The sequence below is a fragment of the Acanthopagrus latus genome, chromosome 15, assembly GCF_904848185.1.
Source record: "Acanthopagrus latus isolate v.2019 chromosome 15, fAcaLat1.1, whole genome shotgun sequence".
Classification (NCBI taxonomy): Eukaryota; Metazoa; Chordata; class Actinopteri; order Spariformes; family Sparidae; genus Acanthopagrus; species Acanthopagrus latus.
Window position 1 is genome coordinate 21679550 of NC_051053.1, and position 27978 is coordinate 21707527.

The 27978-nt window shown below is 41.1% G+C and overlaps 1 protein-coding gene across 4 annotated transcripts in view; it reads right to left on the reverse strand.

Annotated features, from left to right (window-relative positions):
• Nucleotides 1-27978, reverse strand: part of adam12 (ADAM metallopeptidase domain 12) — a 95592-nt gene that overhangs the window by 55308 nt on the left and 12306 nt on the right. For 2 of the 4 annotated variants that reach the window (XM_037123522.1, XM_037123524.1), the window contains exons 2-5: nt 25720-25841; nt 23350-23423; nt 2987-3065; nt 737-813 (exon numbers count right to left, since the gene is read on the reverse strand). In XM_037123522.1, coding sequence (XP_036979417.1) covers nt 737-813; nt 2987-3065; nt 23350-23423; nt 25720-25841 — 352 coding nt within the window. Of the gene's footprint in view, nt 1-736; nt 814-2986; nt 3066-23349; nt 23424-25719; nt 25842-27978 lie in introns of those variants that run through there. The other 2 variants (XM_037123526.1, XM_037123525.1) reach the window with 2 other exon arrangements.

Sequence of the window (27978 nt, forward strand, 5' to 3'; positions counted from 1 at the left end):
AATGAAAGTATGAAACTTTTTGGTATTTGCAAAGAGGCCAAGCAACACAGATTTTCTTAACCCCAGTCTTGTTAGTGTTAAAACTCCTCATGACTTTATGCATAAAAATGCATTCAAATCTGCCTTCTTTATGTGTAGTTGTTCATCTCTCCTATTTCAGATCAATAATATTTATATAACACCTATTGTGTTTTTGTCCTTTCCTTCAGTGTGTTCTATAGATTGTTGTATATGAAAAAGAAAACTGAGAAGGTCAAAGTCCACTCCAACAGAAGCTCCTCTCTCCCACAGAAAACACAGCATGAAACGCCTCATCAGTATCCCCGCCTTATTTCCGTGACTCTGCTGATGAAAAGTAAACATTATCTGTGTCCAACAACGTTTCCTCATTGTTTAATTAGGCGGAAGATGACTTTGTGTATGTTAGGACTTTTTGCTGTTGCCCAAAATCCTCCAGTTGTGGTTGGTCATTAGCAACAGCAAGACGCCAATTACTGCCAAAACAAGTGCAGATATTTACTGAATGCCTCTCTGGACGAACACAATGAGGTGTGACATTTTCTTCTATTCCTGCGAGTCACACACAAACTTCCTGACAGCACGCTTAAGGGGCTTAAGAGCGATGGGCTGCCGTGCAGACTGACTTACGTAAATATAAACATTGCAGTGGCAAATAGCACTTAAAGGGCAGCACTGAGATGCTGCTTGAATACAAAATGATGTTTATGTTTCTCACCGAAGGCCCGAGCAGGTGCTGAGGGTGACATCAGAGTTGGGATGTGCCTGAACTTCCCCATGGTAGTAGCAGTTATTCTAAAAGAGATAAATTGTTAATTTGACAAAAGCCTTTACGTACTGTAGATAAAACATTTTATGCAAAGAAAGCTTCACCCACCGGGTAATGTAATTAAAAATGCATTATATTCAAAAAGAACAAGAGCCGCTTTGTCACTGTTCTTATGTGACATCAAAAGAGCAAAAGAGGACAAGATACAGCAGGACTGTGCTGATGCTGTCCTGAGTTATCTTCTTTTAAAATAAGAACAGTAATTTAAGTCCTTCATCGAAACACACCTTTTTGAAATTAATGCAACCTACGCACGTGAAGGAAGAAACAGGAAAACTGACACGGATGGGAGGTGACAGAAGTAAGATAATTGTTTTTCCTTCCTTATTCCACCAAAGTGATCTAGTAGGAGGAAAAGAGGACATTTAAGGCTCCTCAGACAGTGAAAACACTGTTGTCTGAGCACAAGGGAAGCAGAGGAAGTGACTCTCATTACGGACCTCCATTTACTGTCTAGCAGCACTCCAGCCCTCTTAAATCAACTGTCATTAGTCACTACACTGACCATTTCTCATCCCTAATATTGAACTGCAGGAGGAATTACTTTGGAGTGAAGATTTTTTTTTGTTTCCAACAACTTCTGGTTGACAATTATAGTACAATTTACAGAGACAGTTGGTGATGGAATGGAGATTCATTACATTAAGAATAAAAATAGAGCAGCCTCAGGGGCTCTGTGCTTAGGCTATGCTTGACCTAGATTACTTCACCTTTCATACAGGAAAACATCGGGCAGTGATCGCGAGTTATCCTCAGTGTGGTTGCAATTTTTAAACTAGCTAAATGCATTCAAAGTGAAATAACTGGTCATATGCTCATTTTTAGAAGATTTCCTGAAGCTAAAAAAAAAAAAAAAAGCAAACAAAGACAGAATACATCTTGGTTAATTAACTCGTTAAAGCCCAGTTTTTAAAATGAGCTTGTGTGGGTTTGAAAAATCACTGTAATGACTGACTCTCGGGTGGAGTATCTTTTAATTTACAGTTCCTTCCTGCTTAGGTTCATCTTATTGGTGCTGACGTGTGCTCGAGGAGCAGCAGCAAAACCATTATATTTTTACATTTTCTTTTGTCTCATCAAATAATTTAGACTGGCGGAGTTTATTTACAGTACACGTCTTTCCGCTGATCCCTGATTAACACATGGCTGATTGCTGAGTTCACTGACAGCAGGTACTGGAAGTGTGCAGCTGCGCGGGGATTATCTAAGACAATACAGTATGTCAATTTGACAGCCTGATGCAACGCTTGTAACATCCTCCCACTCGAAATTAAAGGTGAGAGAGGGAAAGAGTGGGAAACGCTGTTTGCATAACTTTGCGGGAAATAGACCTGTCAGTCATTGCTGAATTACCAAACATTTCTCCTCCAGGCTGTAGGCGACCTGTCAAACTGTCCTCAGGGCGTTAAATTAAACAGTGATTGCAATCCAACTTAGCTGCAGAGGGGCAACAAACTCCTAACTTTAGAAAAAAGACCCACTGTTTTTGCAACGACACAGAAATGCTCCTCGACAATGGCTGCTACAGTGTCTACCTGTCAATCTCTACCTTCTTGAAGTGTAAAAAAACCTTCATCATAGAACGAAAAATCAGTCTGCCTGCACATAAACTGATTTTGACAAGGGCCTCAGTGAGTGGCCTTGAGAAGTACTTGAAATCCACTTGAAACACCAATTTTTTTCTTCATTTTCAAAAGAGTAGCAGGCGCTTTGGTTTACACCGCTAGCGTACATGTACACACGGACTAAAACAAGCAGTCTGGAAAAGATCAGCTTCTAAAAGGGGATTCAATAACCAAATCCTGATGGCAGTGCTGGCGTAAACACAGCCAGCATGAAACACAGCTTATCATCAAGTAGGCCACAGGCTAGACGTCCTGGTCAGAACCAGCCAGAGGCTTTCAAATACAAACTGGATCACATGATAGTTAAAAAAGAAAAATCCTGAATTAGATTTTTAACCAATGCTTAAAAAGGGAAGATGATCATCCATGATACTGATCTTGTATAAGTAAAAGAACATCTGTTTACTTGAACGTTTTTTTCTTTTTAAAGGGTCAGTTTTTACAGCGCGACTGCAGAACGCCACTGCACATCAACTCGGCCATAAATGTCAGAAGCGCTCAAGTGCCACCGTACCGTGAAGTTGTGAGCACCGGTGACTGCACTTCCATCCTCCCGGTAATGTGTCTCAGTGTAATGGCTTGCAAAAAGGCCCCTACGAAGAGAAGGAAAAAAAAAAAAAGGAAGACAGACACATCAAACACCCAAGTACTTTCTCAGAACCTGAGAATCTGAATAGATTAAAACAGTCTGTGTTTTAAGACGACGAGGAAATCTATCGCCTTAGTTGACTTTTTATGCAGATTCAGTGTTGCTTGGAAGGATTGTGGGACAACGTGGACGAAGCATTAAGAAGGGACTTGATTTTCCTGTGAATCTATTGGGGTGATTTGTACGTGTCCTTGAATCCCCTGGCATTCAGCTTGACTGAGTAGAATCCCTGCTGAGGTAATTATTTTGTGCATGTTCTTTTCTGTGCATTTGTGTGTATGTGGATGTATTTCAAAACGGACTATAAATGTGTGTGCGTGTGTTTGGGTTTTCCTCCTCAGGCCATGAGCAGATGGACACAGTGAGTGAGCCCCACCCCAAGCATTGGCAAAGGAGCAGCAGGAACACCCATCTTTTGCAGCTGCATAATCACTCTGACATCACGCAAGATGAGTGTGAATGTGTGTGTGTGTGTGTGTGTGTGTGAGAGAGAGAGAGAGAGAAGGACCGAGAGAGCACAAGCAAGTGAGAATGAAATGGAGAGTAAAATAAATGCAGAAAAAGTGACCATTTTTTTCTGTGTGTGACCTGTTTTAAGATTTCTGTCCACAACATGAAAAAAAAAAAAAACTCACCATGCCACGAGCCAAAGGTGAACGTAATGCAAAACAGTCAGTTTCATTTGTATTCTAAGTGCATTACTGCCACACTGTAACAAGAAGTTTGAGAAAAGCAAAATTGGCTGACTTTTATCTGTAAAAAATGTGAGGATCATAAAGACAGAAGGGGATACGGAGAGGATTTAAAGAAACTGGAGTGCAGTGTTTGTCCAGGCCACGGTGGGAATCATTCATATCCCACAGCTCTCTGTCATCACACGCAGCTTGTAAGGACCACGAACCAGAATTAGATTTGAGTGGATGAAGCCAAAATGTACTTTTTTTTCACACTTCAGGACTATTCAATATCTTAACTGTCAGTTTAAAGTTCATTTATTCCGAGCTGTTTAAAAAAGGATCAATCCTCTGCGGCCCTAGCCCAACCACATTTAACTTCATTAAATACTTATTATCACTTTAATGTGCCTTATCATGCTATTAGCAAGCTCTAAACCAAATCCGATAAGCCAGCGGCCAGTAATCACTTTAAAGGGCCCCGGTATGTTTCATTAAAAATGTATGACACATCAGAGGCTGGTGTGTGCTTAATGGAAAATCCCCAAATATGTATCTTAATGCTTCACTTGCAAAAGCAGAGAGACTGATAAACATAACACCAACACAATACTGAGATGATTTTATTGAAATGAGGGCAAATTAAAAAAATGCTCTAATGCACGATACAGTAAAGACTTAAAGGATTTGCGTCACGTGAGCAGTAATTCCAAGCGAATGCTCCCGTGCTGTATTTTTGGGGGCACGTTTAGCAGAGCCAGCTTTGGGCAGCCCCTGGTACGATGACACATACTGCATTAAAGCTTCTGGTTTTACATGGTGGAATCTGCCTGTAATCAACTCCTTGGCAAGAGTACACACAGATTTATGAGGCCATGAATGTTTACTCAGTGTTTGAGGAGAGTTTCCTCTGCCCTCCCTGGCTGCCTTTTAGCTCTGTGGTGTGGGATCGTGCATCTCCCACAGCTGAGAATGACCCTGCTGATGTTCAGACGCCCTTGGTCCCCATTTCTCATTAATGTTTCCTTCTTTTTACTATCCCAGTACAGAGAAAAAATATGAGCTGTTGGACCTTTAAAAAAAAGGCAGGCGTCAGTTTTACTTTCTCCTGAGCGCGTTCAAAAAAAACGAAAAAAAAAAAACGATTTGACATTTTCTTTGCGAGCCGATAGAGAATGTCATCCTCACTGCAACCAAGATGTGTCGTGTCTTTCCACTAAACAGAAAGAAATGGAGGAAAGCGAGTTTCTCTGCCAATACCAGAATTCTTCCATGTGATTATGCCTCCTTTAGTAACTGCTACACACCTAAATCCATATTTTTGTTAAAAGGAACATGCAGCCAATCAAGTGCAATTCAGATGGAGAACACTAGATGAGAACTGGAGTGAAAATCACTCCGGTTCTCTGCAGGAAGTCAGTGTAAATTCTGCCAGTGTTGCGCTCAGTGTTGCTCTTGTATGATGCAGGAGACAGGTTGAGAAATTTGTGAATGGAGCTTTTGATGTTGACAAGATGTTGACTTTCTTTCTTCACTCCACATGAGGAAATCAAGAGTGTCAGCCTCAAAATTTCCATTTATTCAAAAACTGCCATTGTGTAATAAATGATAGCGTGTTTTATGAAGTGCCCTGTGAACAGATGAGCGTGAGTCTGTGCCATTTTCCTGCTTGTTAATATTTACTTCTCTGATAAACTGAGCATTTTTCTTCTTCAGAAAAGTTATCTAAATCTCCTGTAATTGCTTCAGTCAATAACCATTGATTCAGTGCTCCTAAGTGTGTGCTGCGATTCATTAGACACAGTCTAACATCTAATTAATGTTTCACTAATGGTCACCCAGGTTAATTGTGATGAATGAGGGGCTCTTTAATAGCGCCGCGGGGAGGCAGAAAATACTGTTATTTGTCTTAAAATATAATCTCCCGTCGCTTTTCTTAAGCGTCTAGCAAAGTGCTCCTCATTATTAATTGAATTTCCCTTAAAAAAATTATTTTCCACATTATTTCGTTAAGCTCTCAACACTTTTCTTCACAGCCTTGTATGCTGTCCACTCTCATGTTGGCTGAACACGATGAGATGTATGATTTGACCTTTGTGATTCTCTGCCATCCTTTTAGCCTCCCTGACCCCTGATGTATTAGATGGACGTATGTTTCTCTTTGTTTAATTCTCCTGACCTAAGTGAATTGCTGAAATATACTGGATCCTACACAGCAAGTGTAGGGTAGCAGTGAATGAATGGCTGCCATATGACGAGCACAATGCAGGGACGAAACTGGAAAAGACGCGGCAGAAAAAGTAATTACAGCGGACCGTACAGAGCCCATCTTCCTCTTTCTGCTGGATGAAAAAAACTTCAGATTTGACGTTCAGTCATATCTGAAATAACAGCAGATAAAAATGTTGTTGCTGCTGACGCCGACGTGTTTTGGTGAGTTTTATTTGAAAAGACCAAATCAAACGAAGCAGACACAGGCTCGCTAGACTGGCGTAATTGATGAAGCCCAAACTGGATGTGTCACACGTTGTTTACATGAATCGTTGTTTTTAATATCATCCTCTTCTCAGGCATCCGTGGAGCAAGATATTCTCTGCAAATTTACAGCGCTGAGCCAAATTTACATATATGTGAATCCATGCCTCATGTAATAATTCACCATTACACAAAGCCCCTTGAGCATGAAACCATTTGAGAGAAATGTGGCTCCTCTTGCAGTATCTCTGCTTCCTTTGAAGACTGCTAACTTCAATGATTTCGTTTAATCCCCTCTACCCCACGAGCCTAACCCTAAGCCTTCCTATAGCTATAGCTACTTATGGTGCTACTGTATGCCGAACTTGAAAAAAAGAGGAGACTACTACAGAAGGAGGGAGAGATGACGAGGAGGAACTAAAGAGGTGTGGTTGACAAGTCTAATTCAATTTCCACATACGGATACGTTCCAAATTGATTTACATACAGCTCAATGTCCCTTCAGCTTAGGCTTGGCTGTAGCGGGTGCACTGGAGTGTACGAAGCCGGCAAAGCAAGAGAAAACTAGGGAGAGACGGAGATGAGGGTGGGAGGAGTGAAGGGAGACAAACAGAAAAATCCCCTGAACAGCAGAATTAGAGGAGTGCCTTCCTTCAGTCTACTTTTCTGGCTTTGTAAAAGATTATTGTACATTTGTGCTCCTCTTGGTAAAAACTGTAGCCTGTAATATCAGTGAGTCCTAAAATGACTCGGTTCTTTACAGGTGCCCTTTCCAAATTTTAACAGTTTGTTATCAGGCTGCCTGGTATAGCTATGTGCTGCTTTTCTATTCAGGCAGGTTTTGGTTCTGACATTGATGACATCAAGCAACACTAGCAGCTCTCTGAGCCTGTATTTATGCTAAATGCTAAATTAATTTCAGCTTAATGCCACATTAGGCCTCCAGGACAAGTGCCAGGCAGGAAAGAAGCATCTGTAAACATTTTTTTGAGCATCACAACCTCCACAAAATGAGTTGTTTCACTGTCAGAATTTGAGCCACTTTTGAGCCAACATTTGCAAGTCTAGAAGAGCCGCACGATTAAATTATTTCATCCCCATTAAAGTCATGTCATGTCATGTCATTGTCCGAACCGCTTATCCCTTTCCATGGGGTTGCAGGGTGTTGCTGCTGGAGCCAATCCCAGCCTTGTCTCAGGGCGAGGGCAGGGTACTCCCTGGATAAGTCGCCAGCTCATCGCAGGGCCCTCACTAGTGAGCCATGTGGGGTTCAGTATCTCGCTCAAGGACACTTCGACATGCAGCTCAGCCCTGCCCGGAGCTGGGATTTGAACCAGTGACCTTCCGATCACTAGTCGACCTGCTCTACCCGCTGAGCTACAGCCGCCCCATCCCCATTAAAGTTCAACACTAAACCGGAAGTTAGAGCTCTATGGGCCCCACATTGCAGAGAGCTATGCGGAAGACAGTCGGGTCATTTTTGCTTCACACCCCACCGAGCAGTTTTGATAGTAATGAATGAATGAATGTATAAAAATAACATTAAAGTTACTACAATTTTCATGACAGTTGTGAATACATCTGAATCAAAAATGACACCTGTGGAAAAGTCGGGGGACGCCAAAGTCAGATGTGGTTATCCTCTGGGAACCTTCTGCACCAAACCAAATGCCAATTTCTCAAGCAGATGTAGAGATAATTCAAAGGAATAATTTCTTGTTTCATTCAAATCTGCGTGAGCGCAACAATGTTGCAAAATTTGCACCAAATTTACTTGCAATCCAGCCAATAGTTTTGATATATTCGCTACATCAACAGTGATCTCAGTGGATCAACAAAGTCACTGGACTACACCGGAATAAATTGCACGGGAATCTATGCTATACTTGTCAAGATTCTTCAGTCTCGATCAAAGTGGTGGACCAGTCCTGCTGCTAGTTTGGCTAGAAAGCCGGATTAATGAGAGAGAAGGCTAAAATTTCCCAATATAAACACTCCAGCAGGCAGCAGACTCATATCAAACAAGCAGGCTGATGGGGCGAATCCATTTAAATATTGACTGACCAAAGCAAAGATAGCTCCTTAATGAGTCAAGATCCCTCTTTGCTTCGAAAGGAGCCGTACAGAGGGCAGCTTGTTTAACTTTTAAATAATTCTGTAGTGAGTTCACAAAGGGCTACATGACGACACTTTCCCCGAAATAAGATTCTCATCTTTGGGATATGAAAGAAAGAAAACCAAATTCTGAGACAAGAAAGCATTCTTTATGCGTTGTTTATAGATATTAAAGTCCCAAAAAGGCCCTGCAGATACAAATGAACTCCGTCTACAAGTGGTCAGGCCCACATCGAGCAAGCAACACTGATGAGTGAGTTATAACTTGCTTTACAGTTGCCACTCAGTTCAGATCCAAATGCAAACCTGCCCTTTTGACGTTCAATCACCAAGAGGGAACGCTCATTCAAACAACTTTCTTTGTCTGTGTCTCTCACCTCAGGCTTCAAAGCGCTGTGTGTGATGTGGTGCCCAAGGCGAGTGAAGTCATCACATCAGTAAAACAAGCCGCAGAGGGAGAAACAAGGCTCTCTGCACTAGAAGGAGTTGAGTGATGAATCATGGTATAGTGATGCAGTCAGGGGAGGCTGCCTCTCTCTCTCCCACACACACACACACACACACACACACACACACACACACACACACACACACACACACACACACACACACACACACACACACACACACACACACACACACACATGCTCTCTTTAAAATGAACAAAATCACAGGCGTTCATGGAAAAATACATGAAAAAATGCATTTTCGTGTTTGAGCTACATCACTGACCCTCTGATCTCCTTTATGACTGCTTGACTTGCTACCAAAGAAGACTGTAGGTCTATGATGGATAATATATGTGGGTTGACAGATAAATGTAGGAGGCAGCGAGGTTGCATGATTTTCTCTTTGGGAGGAATCTTCTGATGGTCAGACAACATTTCTCTAAGGGGAGACGGTTTGATAATGCTGATGTACAGCAGCTACCCATACTGGACCCTTTACAGCACATTGTGAAAGGTGACTGTGTTACTGTATAAAAACGTGTCTTAATATAAATGTGTGTTTTTATAGCATGGGCTGGAGTCAGTTTCTTGTCTCTTGGTATTCTGGTACTCTGACATATCATCTTTACATCTCCATAGGATTTTATTTTCTTTAATATCATCCTTATGGTGATCTTACCTTTTACGATCTCAGATCTTCTTTTTGACACTCACTGCTTTCTATCCGGCACTGCTTTTTACAACCATAGTCTTAAAAAGTCTTGAATTGATAACAGCATTCTGGTAAAAATGCAAGGCTGCAGGTGCAGAATGAGGATTAAAAAAAGGCTGTGGTGTCAAGCCCCAAACCTTTTTATACCTTTAATGAAAGCACACATCAGGTGGGTGTGAAACATTGCAATTTGTACCGAAGCTATATCAATGTGATTATTTCCCTCGGTTGTGAGCTAAAGCAATCACCACAGCTAACAGCAGCGAGGTACAGCAGAGCTGTTAAAGAATGAACTGTTTCATAGCTGCTGGCCTACATGTTCGGAATATTTAACACCATAAAACAATTCCCACACTAAACATATTTTTCCTCGTAACTGTACAAAGTGCATGATGTCATATTCCCCCTGCGGCCTTTAAAGGGAGCAGGTTGTCGAATCAGCGGGAGGGAAAATGCGCTCATCTACAGTAAGACTGAAGCCTGTACATGAATCCAGGCCAACCATCTAACTACTCTGTACGGCCGGCTGCTTTAACGCTGCCTCATCCATTTTGTCCATCTCGTGCAAAATTAGCCGCTGGTGTTTGTATCCTCTCCACTTATTACACCACTGAGGCTGTTTGTTGTAATTAAAGCGCCGAGCTTTCGCAGCTTAACATTAGGCCGTTGTGGAAGTGAAATGTGTGGCTAACAGAGTGTTTGAATTCTCTATCCAACAAACCAGTTTCTGGGCATCGGATGATAACGGCACAAGTTCAAAATGCCTGGAGGCAATATCCCCCCCAACTACCAAGCAGTGAAGCATAAACTGTCTATGTATGGTGAGTAACATACCATATGCTCTGGATAGCAGAGCAATGAATACATGCTTGATTAATCTGTTGAAGTAATGGATGAAAACAGTTAAGGAGCTCATTATCTATCTGGAAGATTTTCTGCATTAAGAAAAAAAGTTGATTTACTTCAAGAGGTTCAATTGGAAACAAGCTTTTTTGAGTCTCTTAACCTCCCTTAACTCATTTAATAAATCATCTAACATATTTTATTGCCAGCAGTTGTTCTGGGTAGAGGACCAAATGAAAAGCAAAGGATATCATACCTCTATCTTATTTATGTCACTAATCTGTTTTATAGTATTGTTTAGATTAGTTTTTTTTTCTTAATAGGGCTGCATTTTCTATCTTGTGAAGGGGGAGTCACCCAGGTTTGATGTGATTTTCCTGCTGGCGAATGAGTCAGTTAAATGGTTCTGTTGTTTTGAGTAGGTCTGTGAAAAAGGGAAAAATGAAGGCAACCATGTTCTATGACTTTACTGTTGCTGTACCATTAATTATACATGTTGCCGCTTAAAATCATGAGCATCTTTGTTGTTTTCCTCAAGGCAAAGTACCCAATCCAATTCAGCACTGGCGGTTATGCAGTTGTTAGACACACATCTGGATGTCTAAGATAAATAGACCAAAGAGTCATTTACATTCTCAAATTGATCTTTACAAAGATAGGGGTGATTTATAACAACAGTTTGACTTTATCCTGGTGGCCTTTTGCAGGTTAGGGCTGGACAAGTTCACATAATGTTAACTAAAAATACAGAGTTCAACAAAAAAAAAAACGGCACCTGTTCGGTGTCGTAAACCTGTCCCCAGTAAACCATCTTTTTCAGGCAAATCAATAGGATCTCTGGCAATGTGTCTGGAAGTGCAGCTGCAGGCTACCAGTGAGCGAGCCCCCAGCTTACATCTCACGCTTTCAGAATAAATATTTCACTTCAAATACTGGAGTGAGATGAAAAGAAGCATCCGTAGCCGCAATGTTTTCAATTAAACCATTTAAAATGGTGTGAACCCCATAAAAAACTGGCACATCAGGCCTGAATAACCATTCAGGTAATAACTCAAAAATGATTTACTAGAAAGATAATGCTGAACACATTGTATCTTTTGAACAAATTCACCCAAAGGTAAATCATTTGCAAGCATGCCAGGCAGAAGATCAAGGCTATTTTACCTCATCAAATGTTCTTCTGCTAAGTGAAGCTGATATACACTGTAGATAACAAGTGTGTACAGTAGCATCAAACCTTCATTAAAAGTTTGTGAAAAGAAGTATTCCAAGCAAGCTCTGGAAATAGTTTTTGTATGCCTGCCCAGTACCAAGATGAACTGTTTTTATGCTTTTGCCTCTTCAATATTCCCATCCACAACAAGCTATACACCGGAACTAATGAGTGACTAGGGATCTTCAAGGGAGGTGGCCTATTATTATTCATTGAAAAAGAGTAAACAAATGCATAAATGTTAATGTCAGAGGGTTCCTATCTGTCCAATTAATCTATGGCGGCTCCCCTGGGCAGCCTCATTGTTCAGCCATACTTTTTTGTCTTCGGGGGAAATATGCAATTAAGAGCTGAGCACAAAAAAAAGAAGATGTTTTTTTGTCTTTCCCTGTTTCTCTCCTTGCCTTTTATTTCTGTCTTATTGCATAATTTCTTTAAAACTGGGGCATATCAATATCATTCATCTCCTCACACTCAGCCATGTCATCCACACATTTGCTCATTTTTTAAAATCCTAAAAGTTGACAGACCGACTTTAAACTTCACGCTGTAAGGAGCACTTGGTGCTGTGCAAGACAACTGCTTTAATACAACAAGTCGTCGCTCCGCTGTCTGAACACATCCCCAGAACATCAGCTCTCCAGTTCCACACCCCATGGAGCATTTCTCCCCCTCCTCTTAAAAAACGCCACACGTCATTAAACCCACTCTTTACACTTTCACGCATGCTGCACTGATTCTCCAATAAGATAATAGCCCGCACTCTGTCATTCTCCAGCCCATTACCTTGCAAACATGGTGGAGATGGAAACTTTCACTCGGCACTGATGTTTCATTTTAACATGAGGATCAGGGTGAGCAATCCGTCATCGATGCAGATGCGGTGTAACTTGAGTTGTCATGGCGGCTGGGTATTGAGCAGAAGACGTCAATTATTGGACAGGCAACGAGTGGTAAAACAACAAGTGCTTTTAAATTAATCAGAGGCCTGATTTTGAGTTTCTTGCTGGGAGACACTTGACATTTCTCTCATGGCTAAAGCCAATGTGACAGACTGGAGCACATCAGTGTCTAATACACAATACTGCACTGCATTCATCTGCCCGCTGACCACAAGATATAGAGGTCACCAAGCCATTGGTCTCTCAATACGGTCTTTAAAAGGATTACAAGAAATGTCACTGATCTTCACTAGTTCAATCACAGACAGCACGTGCTGAATCTTAGCTTATCCTTTTCACTTTGGCCATTCATAATTGTGATAATAACTGGGGCAGCAACTTGCGATTATATCTGCGTCAATTAATCTGTCTTTACTTTCACAATTAGGAGTAAAAAAAAGAAACAAAAAAGAAAATGTTCACATTTAAGAAGCTGGAATCTGAACATTCTGACTAATTCAAATTCGATTTTTCAACACTAGTTGACATCTAATTAGTTATCTTTACAGTCCTAATAATAACATTGCACTTGCCAATTAATTGTTGACATCTAAGGAAGCAAACACATTGTTAAAAAGAAGTCAGGCAGTGTGAGAAACACCAGCAGTCTGACAAATTAAATAAAAATAAATGTGCTGTCTTTTGAAACATCCATCCCAGTTTACAGACTGACTTCTGATCCATGTTTGACTTACTGTGCTTGCCCTCATTGTGCGTCCACACATTTATTTCAGCATCATTAGAGCTTATTATATTTCAGCTGTGCTTACTTTCAAATGTACCTCCAGATAAAGTGGTTTAAATGCTTGTTTGCAGCTTTTTAAACATTGGCTTTATTGTGGTCACACCTTACTGTAGCAATGTTGTCGATTTCCCAGATGTCAGTAAATATTTCAGCTTGTAAAATAATATCACAACATAAAGAGAAACAAACAAACAATAAAAAATAAACATTAAATCATTAATAATAAATATGAACCATAACTTTTAAAGTTTCTGTTCCAAAAGAACATATTTATCTCTTTCAGTATACATCTATCTGCTCCTCCATCAAAGCAGCAACAGTATGTTAATGTTTTCCTCCCACTGGCTTCTGTTTATACACACAGCGTGTCGATTCATTGTGCTGCTGCCCCTGTGTTGTCTAGTTCAACATGGACCCATTCAGCAAAAATCCCCCTCTATCAGTGATGTCGGTGATGCACTTCCTCTCTACCTTGTTTTCCAGGTCACATCTGGATTTATTGTGAACACTGCTTCCTCTCATGTGTGCACTGGACTACCTTGTGTGTGTCTGTGTGTGATTGTGTGTGCGCATAGATCTGTTCTGTATGTAAACACTCCTGACCTTTCAAACGGATGAATACAAGCCCTCTGATCACTGATAAAGCTGTTTGACATATTGTACTGAAACCGGCAGTATGCGACCTGCCAGAGTTATGAAATTTATTCTGTACATTATGTTCAGTAACAACACGTTTGTGATTTGAATCTGGAATCTGGATCTGGAACATACATGATAATGCATGAGGAAACTGCTGCAGAACAGGGGCTTTAGTTCAGACGCAATCTCGATAATCCCTTTAATCTGTATCTTATATCACCTGTATGTGCTGATAGCAACGGGTGCAATATTGCTGGCATTAACCATATCAGATAAACACCAGTGAGAGAGGGAAACAGCTGCTGAGCTTTGCTGTCTCAGGCAGCACAGTAGTTATTTCTCATGGGTCCACTGCAAACATACTACAAATGACCAATTCTGTGCCACGCTGAAATATAGAGGAAGTGAATCACAGACAAAGCAATTTCTACTTGACAAAGAAAGTCTCATTAAAGCTTTTATATCAAGCTTTTATGGCAAAAGGTCTTAGGAGGTTGTGTGTGAAATGTGATGATGATACACCCTACTGCATGCTGCTTCCCTGGCCCAGGAACTGCAACTTGGTGACAAATTGTACACTAATGGCTGTATCCTGTCATAGACAAATGCATGGATGTGCATTATAATGTAAAGTTCACGCATGCATTTTATTATCTTGAGAAATGTATCTATGTACAGCGAGGTAATGTAATCACTCATGTACCACACTCTACAGGATGTTCCCTGCTGATGCAGATAAATGAGGCCCACGATAAATAGGGATATTATGCACCATCAACATCTGTAGCCCCACTCCACCACATCAAAAATTCCAACGCAGATAATAGATTTTCTACTCACCTACACTGAGGCAATGCTTCATTCTACTAACACCATACAGAGCATATCAGGGTCTAATTTAGAACAGAAACCCTTTTTTAAGGAGTTTGAGAACGAGGCTGCAAATGCATCACCTCTGTGCTCTCATTCGGAGGCTCTTACTCTCTGTTAAGAGCTCAGAAACAAACTAGAAAACCGCTTAAGCTCACACGATCCTAATTGTTCTGCTGGCCAGCACCCTTGACAGGTGACCCACTCTCTGTTCAGTACATGTAAGGTTAAAAGCAGTTAAGATTGGGAGATGTTCCACTCAGTGTTCCCTCGCATGAATGAGAAATGAACACATACGGAGAGCGAGAGGGACCGAAACACAAAACGCAACCTGACCACACTGGCTAAGTGCTGTGACAACACCCTCGCCATCCTCTCTCTACTGCTGCAGGCCCCTAAAAATAGTCTGTAGCAGCGAACAAATAGATGATGCCATATGCTGACTACTGCATAAATGCATTCATGTACTTAACTGGTTCATCGAAAGCAAAATTAGGGCAATAAGTGGAACACATTGAATCTTTATGTATATAATACATTTGCACTCCAACGACGTTTGTAGGTAAAGTAGTTTTATTGTACTAAAAATATACAAATAAACAAGTTGAATCCAGCTCAATGTGAATAACATCATGCAAGAACTTTATTTCAAATCAGAAGTTAGGTGATTTTCTTCAGGGCCGAATCGATTTAAACTATCCATTGGTCGAGAGAGAAAAAAAAAAAGGTTTAAGACTGATCTTCCCCAGAGATCTTTTGGGTCAGGGAAATTAATCACACTTTTAGGGAATGAGAGAGGCAAAGAGAGGAAGTGAACCTACGACAGGGAGAGACTTAAAGAGAAGAAAACAAGGACTTTGAGCTAGCTTGGCTCTGATGCTTGGCTCTGATCCCATCGGTCAAAAAACTACCACTCTAATCTTTTCCCCAAGAAACACCTAGACTGCTCTCTCTGCCTCGCTTTTTTTTTTTTCTTATTGTCCTTGAAGACCGGGCAACTTTCCCCAAGGACGCTCTGCATTATCCACAAACTCTCTTAGCCAACTAATTAAAGATGGCAGGAGGCAATATGTGATTACTGTGTGCTCTAAGCTTAACAAAAACTACAACCACAATGTCATCCGAGGGGAAACGAGGTGAAATTCACAATCAAATCAATACTTAAACAGACAGGATGTGTAAAAGTACTCTAACAGTGTGCTCCTGATCTCATGGACCCGGACAAGATGTGTACTTGGGTATAGTGGTCTCTACACACAGTGTTAAAGGGGAGCTGGAGGAGATCTGACTGCCAAAGTGCTTTTTTATTCTCTACCTGACAAAACAGCAACAGCAGATAAATGACTTACAGCCACTGCAGTAAACCTGTATGAATCTATTGTATTACGTTGTTAGGAACTGATATTTTGTGTACCAGCGAGACAATGAAAATATGATCCAAGAGAGATGGATGAGTGGTGGATCAATGATTTTGAAGGCATATCAGACACTCACAGATTTCAAAGTAAAATACAGTTTTCAATATTGTGAGGATGGATTTCTGCTCTGGAAAGGAAAGACTGCAGTGTTCATTTTATCCTGTTATGAAAATCGCCTGATCAACAGTGAAAATCTGCTGTGCATGTTACAAAGTAACCTACAAGGAATGTGTGCATGGATTGCCTTTACTTGACCAACCCATGCAGTGAGTTGCCAGATGATGTTGCTTTGCGTTGCAACAAAAGCAGGGTCAAAGCATTAGCTGGATATCCCAAAATGTTGAACTTTTTAAAAAGAATGTAGGGGCTCAGTTTTTTAATGCAGTCCTCTTGTCTTTCTGAACACAGCTAGTTTTCTCCGCTTTACTGTAACAGCTAATAGAAACCCGTTGCTTGTAGGTGACTGGTGTTTAACCTTGTAATAATGCGTGAATTGATTCCGACAGGCAGAACAAAATGCCTTGGCATCCAAGAGAAAGTCACACGGAGGCTTGGCACCAAAGTAAGAGGACACGTGTTGGCACCGAACAGCAGTCTGAGGTCCAAAGTTCCCCAAAGGTGGCTTTGTCAGGGGCTCAGGTTGCATGGTGACAGAAGAGCAGCTCACTGAAAACACAAGCATGCATGTGGAGAGCGTGGGAGGAAGGGATAGGAAGAGACAGCAAGAGATGGGGGGGTAGAAAGACCTAGATATAGACAGAGAGACAGTGACAGGAAGAGAGCATCACAACAACTTGGTCACAGACGTGAGGGAACAGAGGGAGTGGGAGTGATGGAAGAGTTGGTGCATGAGGCAACAGAAGGAGTCCAAGTAGACGGCCAAAATTGTTCAACATCTAGCATCCGTCTATTTCCAATTATATTCTTCATGCAGGTCATGAGGTCAGTGTAAGTTTATTTACACTCCATGGAAACCCATCAATACTGACTTGACACACCTATGAAAGCTCCTTTTACAGGCCTGATTAAGCTTCAGAATTGACAGCCGAACAAGCTAGCAGCCAGTTCTTCTCCTCACAAATAGGGCCATTGAAAGACGGAGCCACATACAGTTCAATGCATCTCCTTCTATGGACAGATCCAATTAAAGTAAACCTGGGATCTTTCTTTGTCAGGCCTTAGTGATGATATACCTCCTCTGTGGTGCGACGCATTGAAAGACATCTTGGCATTGCCAGCTGTGCTATTGAAATGGAGCACATCGTCTTTCCCAAAGAAAACACCAAGGATGTTGCTATGGGGATTTTTTTTTATTTTTTTGTCAAAAACATAATGATGTTGTTTAGATGTGGCCATGTGTTCCAAAAGGGCTCTTTTCCTCTTTTCTTTCCTGCCACAGAAGAATGAAAGGAAATGGTCTCACTGGGAAACGGATGGTCTAGTTGGACTATGAGCACATCAAGCTCATTGTGTTGAAGGAGAAAAGCCGAAGTAATAAAGTATTTTAACAAAAAACAGCATGTTTGAAGGGGCAGAAAATGACAATACATTTTAGTTAAAGTAGTAAAGAAGAAGCAGTGACAAAAGATTTGAGCAAGTGCAAACCAAATCAAGCTCTACTCTGTGTGCAAGTTAACCTTTGAGGCCACACAGGCATTGATTTAGATTTGTGCACATGGGAGGACAGAAGTGAGTGCATGAACAGATTGCTTGAGCAGGGCAAATTGTGCCGCTAGATTTAAGGCAGCAATGGGGATAGTTTTTTGCATAAACCCAAACTAAGAGCACCTGTTCAGTTTGACCTGGAAGTGCAGGGTCATCATGCTAGACCCTTCCTTCTATTCTCAAATTAAAAGCTGGGGCAGCTTAAGCACCATAGGAGAGATGGAGCAGTATTTGCTGTCTGTGATATCTCAGGGCCCTGACACACCAGACTAACTGTCAGTCATCTATTAATGTCATGGCCGTTGGTGAGTGTCTGCAGCCCTAATTGTTGCAGTCCGGGCATACAGCCGCTATTTGAACCTTTTTGAGGGCTTTGTGGCTGACTGAGCAAGTAAGAAAAAATAATCAAACAAATTAATTAATGATAGTTGCAAATAATGTAATAATAATTCAATTCAGTGTGCGAAATACGGGGGGGTCGATTAACCCATGAGACCCCCTGAAAGCTTCTAAAGCAACTTTTGTAGATCTCAAATTTTGTCAAAAATGAATAAATTACTTAATTATTTAAAAAAAAAAAAAAAAAAGATAAAAAATTTGAGTCACTGATCGTCACTAAAATGTTTTTAAGCTCACCATGTCCAGTATTCAGAATTCAAAACATTAATTCACAAGTTCTATTTTTTGCCATGTGGAGCCAGCCAGTCCTGTGCACTTATGCAAATTAGCCATGTGCCATGTGTCAGAAGAAGAAAGAAGAAATGTTGAGAAGTCATACTAAAAATGGCTAGCAAGCGACAGCTAAACCAAAGTATATCACTCACACACTAAGGGTTGGTGTTGTTTGGCTTGGCTTTGGCTTTTTCAGTTTGAGAGATGGCCTGTTTTTGCATAGTTAAGCCACTGAGCTTTGTGTATATGTTCAATGATGTATCTGTCTGATTGTATTTGCTGTAGATGGATGGTGAAATAATGTCACATGATCGGTCATACTGCAGGCTCTCATTTGCAAGTGCATTGATTGCGTGCAGGTCTCCAATAGGCTATACCTGGCATTTATTCAGTTGCATGCTCTTGTAAGTGCGCCAGATTGGTGCCAATTATTGTTGTGTCTGCACTGTAATGCACAACTTTAGCCAATGCAACCTACTATGTCAGCGATGCTTTATGAATACTATAGCATATTGGATTATCAAAAATTGTTAAGTGTGTGTGTGTTGTCACGTAGGCTATTGATTGATTGGCTTGCATCCATGAAATATTGTGATGTATAGGCCTATGGCATATTGAGAAAATTCAGACCGGTATTGTGCAACAATCCAGAGACGGGGGACCCCCCCAGAATATTGACGAGTATTTCGCACACTGATTCCATTCATTTCTGCAGCTCTGTATGACTCTCTGCTGCTTCTTAAACTAAAGTATGTTTTAGTAATTACCACTAATACATAATTGCCACTTGTAATCACAGTGGCTGCAGTTCATTAAAAGCAGTATCTCATAGTATCTCTTTAAATTAGATAAATCAAACAATAATGGGCCTTAGAAAGCAGAAATTATAATACTAAATGTACTCAAGTAAGCGGGTCAGGCTGCACATCTTCGATACTCCTGGCCCGTCTCTCTCTTTCTCCCTCTCTCTCCCTCACACACACACGCGCGCACACACACACACACACACACACACACACACACACACACACACACACACACACACACACACACACACACACACACACACACCACACACATGCACACACACACGCAAGCACCTTGGTCCCCCAGACAGAGCTATTGAAGTCTTTAATCAAGACTAATGTGGAATGTCCCATACGACCACCATTAATCATTTGAAGCTGGCCAACTGTGCCATTGATCAATGCTATACATCAAAGCAGCCGCTGCTGGCACAAGTCTGCAGGTCTGTCCAGCTCTGTTTGCACTGTACAACACGTCAAGTCTTAAATATTGTATATGACACAGCAATTCCCTTTGCTCTTAAGATAAAAAAAGAAACATGACAGAGTAATGGGAAAATATTTTCCCCCTTTTTAACCCTGTTAAGCTACTTATTTTAAACAAGCTGACATTTGGGACAAAGAAGCTAATATGAAATAACACATAAGGCTGTTATAATTGAAATCAAGCAGAGAGGCCGGTCTAAGGCATGTCCCTACGTGCTGCTCAGCAGCTGAAACCAAATTCTAAACTAACAAAGAGAGCAAAAGTACACTTTGCATTGAAATGACCTTTTGGCACAGACATTAACAAGCAGGAACATTTTGAACTGAGGTCTTTAGGATGCTTCTTTTCACAAATGTGCTACAATTTTTGGTGACTGGAAAAGTGACACAAAATGTAAAAGTCTCTGAAATACAGAGGCAGTGCTCTCACGCCCTGTGCTCTATGTTTTTATTCAGACAGCGTGATCCCAGTGGCAGGCAAGGACAAAGAAGAAGTGGCCTCTAGCATCCCTGGAGATAAAATCCAGTCCACGCTTAGGGTGTTCGTGCAATGAACACAAAATGTAAATGGCAAAGAAATACAAAGAGTCTCTGACTAAACACACACACACACACACACACACACACACACACACACACACACACAGTGGACCCCACTGATTTCTCTCCCCAGCAGATCTGTACTTGTCTTGCCGTAGCCAAGTTTTCCTGGGAACGAGCCAGGCAGCTAACTAACAGCAGTTTATTAATTGGATCTGGTTGCGTGTTTATATTGGTGAGGACTGAGATCATTTCACAGTGGCCTTGGAACAGGTGTGCTCTACAGCGGTGCCAAAGGAGCAAACTGCACAGGCTCAGCAGATTCAAGCAAAAAAAAGGATGAGCCTTCACAGAAAACCTGAGATAACTGCACAACCTGCAGAAAAAGGCACCACTTAGCGAACTTTTCAGTTCTACTGAACTATTCACCTTCAAAACACCAACACATAATGGTTTGTTTGTTCATTTCCCTTTGATTCTGCAAACTTTCACCTCCAAACTATCAAAGTTTTCCCCACATTTCTCCTTCAGTACATTACACACACATTACAGTTAAATATATTCCACAATTTCATGCTTTTATGTGTCTCATCTGTTTATTTCAATGATTCTCTGAAGAAACACAATCATTACACAGAATTTAGTATTCAAACATTAGGTGTGATTTCAGACCATTACATGAACTAGAAATTACATGATTTGAAGTAGAATGAAAACTGAGATTTTCAGGTCCTAAACATTGCTTGGCTATTACACTGTACTAATGACCTGTGAATAGAACAGGTGCTGGTAAAATAATCAACGTATATATTCATATGTATAATGACATTTTGTGTTCCTGTGGAAACAAAAGCAGATTTTTTTCAGCCTATGCCAATAACTGATAATTATCTGTTAAGATGTTTTCTGTTTAAACATGTATTGCACATTGCAAACTGCAAACATGTTTGGCTCTCTAATCATCTTCTACTTTTTCTGATGTTCTTTGTGTTTACTGGTGGATCACAAAAGAACTTTAAAGATGCATAACACCACCTACTGTATCAGAGTGTGTAGATGCTGCACTCGTTAAGTAAATGAGGATAATCAGCTTTATATAATTTAATTATCAGCTGATAACTTATAATATAAATTTACCAATATATACAGATGCTCAGTTTCAGAATCCAATCAAGATTATATTTTCAGGAATAAAAAAATCCAACAAATGTGGCACAGAGCCCCCCCACTGAGATCTATGAAATGTCAAACCTATTCCCTACAGCCTTGCAGCATTACACATGAACTGAGGAGTGGCCTGAAAAAATATGAAGTTGATGTGAAGAATATGAAGATATCCACACTGACAGCTTGCGTCAGCGACTGAAGCCAGAAGGGCAGCTTCAGGCTGAAAAAAACCCTATCATTTGCATACCACACCTCAAAAGTGCTGTTATTATTAAAATTGCCTTTCAGCTTACATATTTTGTTCCTGTCAGGGAGGAAGAAAAACTGATACTCAACTCTAAATGAAACCTTTTTTTCTTAATGTTGAGCAACTGAACTATCAAGAATATGCCAGTTATTTGTTAAATATGGGAAATATATCAGAGCTACATACAAAATGTGACTTTAAATTATTTTGAAAAACATCAACACTATTTCTTTCGCCTTTTCCTTCCATGTGCCCTCATCTGTCCTTCTGCCCCAGACTGACTGGTTAAAGCCTTGACAAAACAGCCCCATGTAGAGGTCAAAGACCACCTGTTCTGGATTGGCTGAACTGGTGAAGCGATATCAGAGGACACATCTGGTCTGACAGGGAACAGGCCGGATGGGAATGGCAGCATGCTCCCGGGCCTCAGGCTGGTGACGGATGACTCACAGCTGATGCTGAGGTCACATGGAGAACGGGGAATTAGGAAGGGTCAGTCAGGACAGCGTGTTTATAGGGTGTCTGTAACTTCAGGATAGGGACATTATATTTATAGTAGTTTTCGGTTTTGTCTGGCCAGTAACTAGAGTTATGCTGGCTGGGCAACCTTGAGTTATGGGCAGGGGGAAATAAGAAAGGGGGAGAGGTGTTACTTGTTTATTGAAATTACCTAATTAAAATCTTAACATTGTGGTTTGAGTTGCTGGCTTTCATCTATCGGATGTATGATAATACCTGAGTTTCATTTCTAAATGTTGATGATAATAGCTGTTTTATATTTTCAAACTGAGGTTCTGCAGTTTGAAAAGAGGAAGAAGCCTTAAAATCTCAGCTGTGCAATTTCTATTTGTTCTAGAGTTACCAGTGATGAGGTTGGACCAGTTTCGGACCAAGTCCATCACTCCAGTGTCAATATCTGAATCCCAGAGCAGCAGGATGAAATATTATGTCTCCACTCCCTCCGAGTAAGAAACATTGGCAGAAACAGGACCTGCGATGGCGCTACCATCATTCTTGTGAGATTGCATATTTCCCAGGACATGTAACCTGGCCTGGACACACTTTTTCTTTTCTGGCTTTTCAGCAACCCTTCCTCACTGTATGAAACAGTTTGTGCGTGTATCTACATATTTATAAACTCCAAATGATCCCAACCCCTCGTTTCACAGTTCACTGTGTAATTTTTTTCGCAGCCTGGAAGAGAGCAGAGGGAAAAGAGGAGAGGGAATGCAAAAGGAGGGGAGGACAAGCGTGTCCTCAGCGCTCTCTTCTGCCTTATTCTTTTTCAGCTTTCATCTTTCGGCCCTTCAGAGATTCTGAACCATAAAATAGACCAATCACTAGGGGACATATTATTTTCTTCCTCTTTGAATACACCATATTATAGCCCAGTACTGTACAACTGCTCCTCCTCTTGCATATACAACTCCAGCCATGCATAGCTGGCAGTGTGGGTTCATCTATTTGCTGTAATTAACATAATAAACATCAAATGTCCTCTGTCCAAAGGAGTGTGGAAAGAGAATTCAAATGAATGAGAGGAAAACTCACTCATTTCTCTCCAGCAACAGGATCAGCTGTTCCCCTTCCGCATTTACCAGCAGCTGGAGTGACGCAGGATGACCCTGAAACACAAAAAGATGACAGGAGCGTGAAGGTGGTGCCCGGATCTCTTCCATCCTGCCTGTGGATCAGCATTTGTGTGAAGCTTTGCCTTACTTTGACACACAGGTTGTACACAAGCAGGATGTGGCGAGGCACAATAGTACCAGAGGAACAGGAAGAAAGCATCCACATCCTTCACTTCCCAAGTTTGCGTCTGACTCAGAAGTGGGTACACTGGACTACTTTCACAAATTTACACGAGGGTCCTGTATTATAGATTTCTACTAGAAAATTGTTCACATGGTTTAATATTAAATCTAAACACATTACTTTTTGCATACTGTCCATTGCTGCAGCACATCTATTCATTCTCCATCTGACCGCTCAGTTAAAGGGTCCCCCTCCCAAAAAGCCCAGTCTGCTCTGATTTGTCAGCCCTGACAGGCCTGAACAGGTGCCGCCCACCATGTTCCGGCATAAGGTCGGCATGCTTCGGTGTCCTTGCAGCCACTGCAGGGCTGCGTGTGATGATGTATAGTTGTGAGACCGTAGTAATTATCGGAGTCCTGATGGGCTAAAAATGGGCAGCATGCATTTTTCCTTGGACTAAGCCTTTTCAAACTTTCTCAGTATTCAGTTTATAATAATAATAAAAAAAAAACAGAACAGAAATCACACTATGGGATCTTTACATTTTCTATCCATACTGTCTCTTAAAAACTGAAATGCTCATGATTTTTTTTTTTTTTTGCTATTTTCATTTAAATTATTCACATTCAATGAGTACTGTCAATAGTAGGTTTTATTGTTAGTAGCCGAATCCGCCTCTCCAGCACTGGCTTCAAATTGCCTCCACACTACCTTTTGATAACAGCCCCACTGTTTATTGTCCCCTCTCTTTACACTGCACAACAGCTATAATAAGTTACTGCTAATGGAAATGGCACATTGTGAGATGGGTGCTGCTGCTTTACGACTGCAAGAACCAGGGACATTAAGTTGATGTATGGGATTTTGCTCACAATGTCAAATGTCATATTGGAATCAGATCTCAAAACAGAACGTTCCCGACAAACAGCTCTAAGATGACTTGACGCCTGTCAGAAAATGATTGTATTGAGATTGAAAGATTGAACTGAAGCAGAGTAACCACGCCTGTGCACCAGATCATTCCCACAACATGAACATAAAAATACAAGATTAAGATAAAGAAACTTTCATGAGCGAGGAATATATAGACTTTTGTATCACCGGTTGATATTTCAGATGTACTGTAACTTCTCTGCGATACCTTCAGGGCAATACTTTGCCAACAGCGTCTACATTTCTGACTAAGTCTGGCTGCGAGTACGTGTGAGTGAGGAGAGTGGATGTCACTGTAAGTAATGACTCTGCAATACTTTACGACTGCTTGATAACCGTCTATTGGCACAAGGGGCAGCTTTATAAATCTGTTCTAGGGAGGTTTAAGTCTGAGTGCAATAAGACAATCACCAGCTGCCCAAGCGGTCAGTTTAATTTGGAAAGGGTCAGTTTGCAGATAGCCTCAGTAACACCACTCTATCTCCTCAACAAAAATGCCTTATGGTTTAACATATCTGATGAAGTTGAAAACGAGTTGCTAAATTTAATCCATCAAGCTGAAAGTTGCTTTTTTTTCTTTCCTGGCGCCTATGTGACATGTCGGTGATAAACAATTCATGCAATTAACACCACTGCCCTCCTCCTACTGACTGACTCTGAGAGAGAAGCACAGGGCTAGAACAGAACAACTCTCTCAGATGGCAACTTCTCTGCACAAGGAAAAAAAAACACCTACGCATTTCCCTCCTCTGGAAAAGTTTCCTTCAGTTGTGGTGGGGGATGCCGCATTTCAAACATTTTCTTTTTTAACTACAGTAGGTGGTTTCCCCTGTCTGAGAACACAAGTATAAGGAGTCCAGATGGGGCCTGGTTGACTGCACATATGTATGTTTGCATCTTTTACGGCGCAAATTCTATAAGGCTGCATCACGCCGAGTCATTCCAACTCCGGTTTGTATATTGCTGACCGTAACACTGTCGAAAGGCTGATGACTTCCAGGAGTAATTTCACAGCATGTACTGCCTACAGGACAACCGTGTATACAACAAACAAAAGAGGACATATTTAAAACAAACGAGAGGGAGAAACCACAACAGGATAAACATTGCTGAGGAGGGGAGTTTCTGCTGGAGAAAATCAAGCAAGCAGGGAAACAGGCAACCAGGGAGGGAATCAAATGGTTATGTCAAACAAAAAAGACAGACATCTGCAGTGGCCTTGTGAGCATTTACCCAAGCTGCAAGCTGGTTGAGAGGTCTGCGCTCCTTGCCCTTCAGCAGCAGAGGTACTGTGGTCCCATAGCGTTCTGGTTTGGTTGCGTCCACTTGCGGTTTAGGATCGTCTGGACTACTTCCTGTTAAAAAAAAAAAAAAAAGATTAACAGGACAGAGTAAACAATGCAATTACAAATTACATCAAATTTAAAACATCACAGACGCTTATAAAGTACTTTTTGTGAAACTGGCATGCAGGCAAATGGGTCAGAGGTGTAGATCAACACAGTTTTGTCATTTCCTCAATAATTCAGGCAAATGATTCAGACAGGAAAAAAGCCTGGAACAAAGGCAGGGAATCCTACGAGAAGATGTGCTGTCCCCCAAAGGGCCACTGCAACAGGACCACAGCCGCAGACAGAGCATCAATAATAGATGTTCCCACACAGTTTATGAAGAATTCAGCCTTTACAATTTCTCCATAACTCAATGGAGTTCATAAAAAAAAAAAAAAAAAAACAACTGGCAGGATGAAATTGCCATTTCCACTTCTTTTCTCTGTTTCTATCTTTTCCTCCTTCACTTCATACAGGAGGCAAAAAAAATGCTGCTGTTCTCGGTTTTCTCCTCATTTCCACCCCCCTCCCTTAAATATATCACTTTACTCCTCATTTAAACCCTGACTGAAGTCAAATCAGCAAAGTTACAAGCCAATTATGCTAATGAGCACTTGGAAGACTGGTCATTGGGGAGGCAAATTGAATGGGATGCATACCGTGTGTGTGTGTGTGTGTATATATATATATATATATATATATATATATATATATATATATATATATATATATATATATATATATATATATATATATATATATATATATATATATATATATATATATATATATATAGCATAGGAGGAAATATTATAAACTGGATCAGTGGCTTCAAGCAGAATGTGGGAATCACAGTCACAATTCCCTCTGCTCTCTCCCCTCTCCTCCCTTTTCTCCCACAGACAACCGAGGCTGTCTCTGATGCTCCCATGGCCTTACTGAGCATGTCTGTCTTGTAGCAGGCCCAGCAGGCTTCCTATGAAGCCCAATAAATGTTACAAACCCAGAGAGGAGCCGTGGCGATGGAGTACAGAGGTTGTTTGAGGTTTCACACTCTTGCTATCACCAAAGGAAGAGCCGAGAGAGCGTGCTGTGTCTCTATTTACTGTAAGTCTGAGGCCTGTTCCCCAATCCCCTGAGACAAGCACGTAAAGCATCTGTTTGTCTGTATGTCTAGCGTCATGCGGGGTACAACGAGAGTTCAGTTGAACACCGAGCCCTGATACTGCAGTCTGACACACTTTGTTTACTCTTCTTCCTTCTCTCCTTCCGGCTGGAAATGTCTTCATTTTCAAGCGAGTATGACTTTTTTTTTTAGGGCGAAATTCACCCATGACTCCCTAACTGCATCAACTGCATTTTTTACAACTTCAAACAGCCTTTGACAGCGGTTGCCCTGTGCTCTCACTGTGGCCCAGACTCTCCATTTATCCACAGTGCGTAATAAGCTAACATGGAGCTCATTAAAATACCATGAAGTGGACCTCCTGTATTTAATGGCGTATTTGAACATGTGCCGATGGTTCTTTGTTGGTTTTAGTGGTACATGAAAACCACGTTAGACTGACAGAGCGGCATGACTGAGGCCAGAGTGCTGTGGTTAGAGTGCCGTTAAAGAGGAGCAATAAAAAGCAAAGTCAAGCAGACATCTTGTTAATAAAAGACTTCAATACTTCCACTACTGTCCCTCCAAATTCATTTAGATCTCTTCTGCTTGAATCAAACTAGCTCGTACAATATGTCACCAGACCTCATCTGAGGGCAAAAGTGTGTATAGTTGTTCCAAACTGTGACGCTCAAAAAGAGAAGGGAGGGTGGGACACAATATATAGCACAATTTTGGAAATCTTTTCTCAAAGGCATTCATGGTTTTACTTTTGCATGTTCAAACAATGGATGTGATGAAAGTAGTTGTGTGAAGATTAAAAACAATTTCTTATTCTTTATTTCTCACTTCAGACACTTGAAGCATGAATTGGGAAATCTTGTTAAGATTGCTGGTTTCTGAACATCACAACATTTTTTGCTGTAGCCCCCTTCAGTTTGTGTCTCTCAAAAACTGTTTAACGGTCTGAAATGCAAATTGTTTGAACCGTACTTTAGTGCACACCAGACCTCAGTACAAGCTGGACGAGGATGAGAAGTTTGTACTGCAACATCC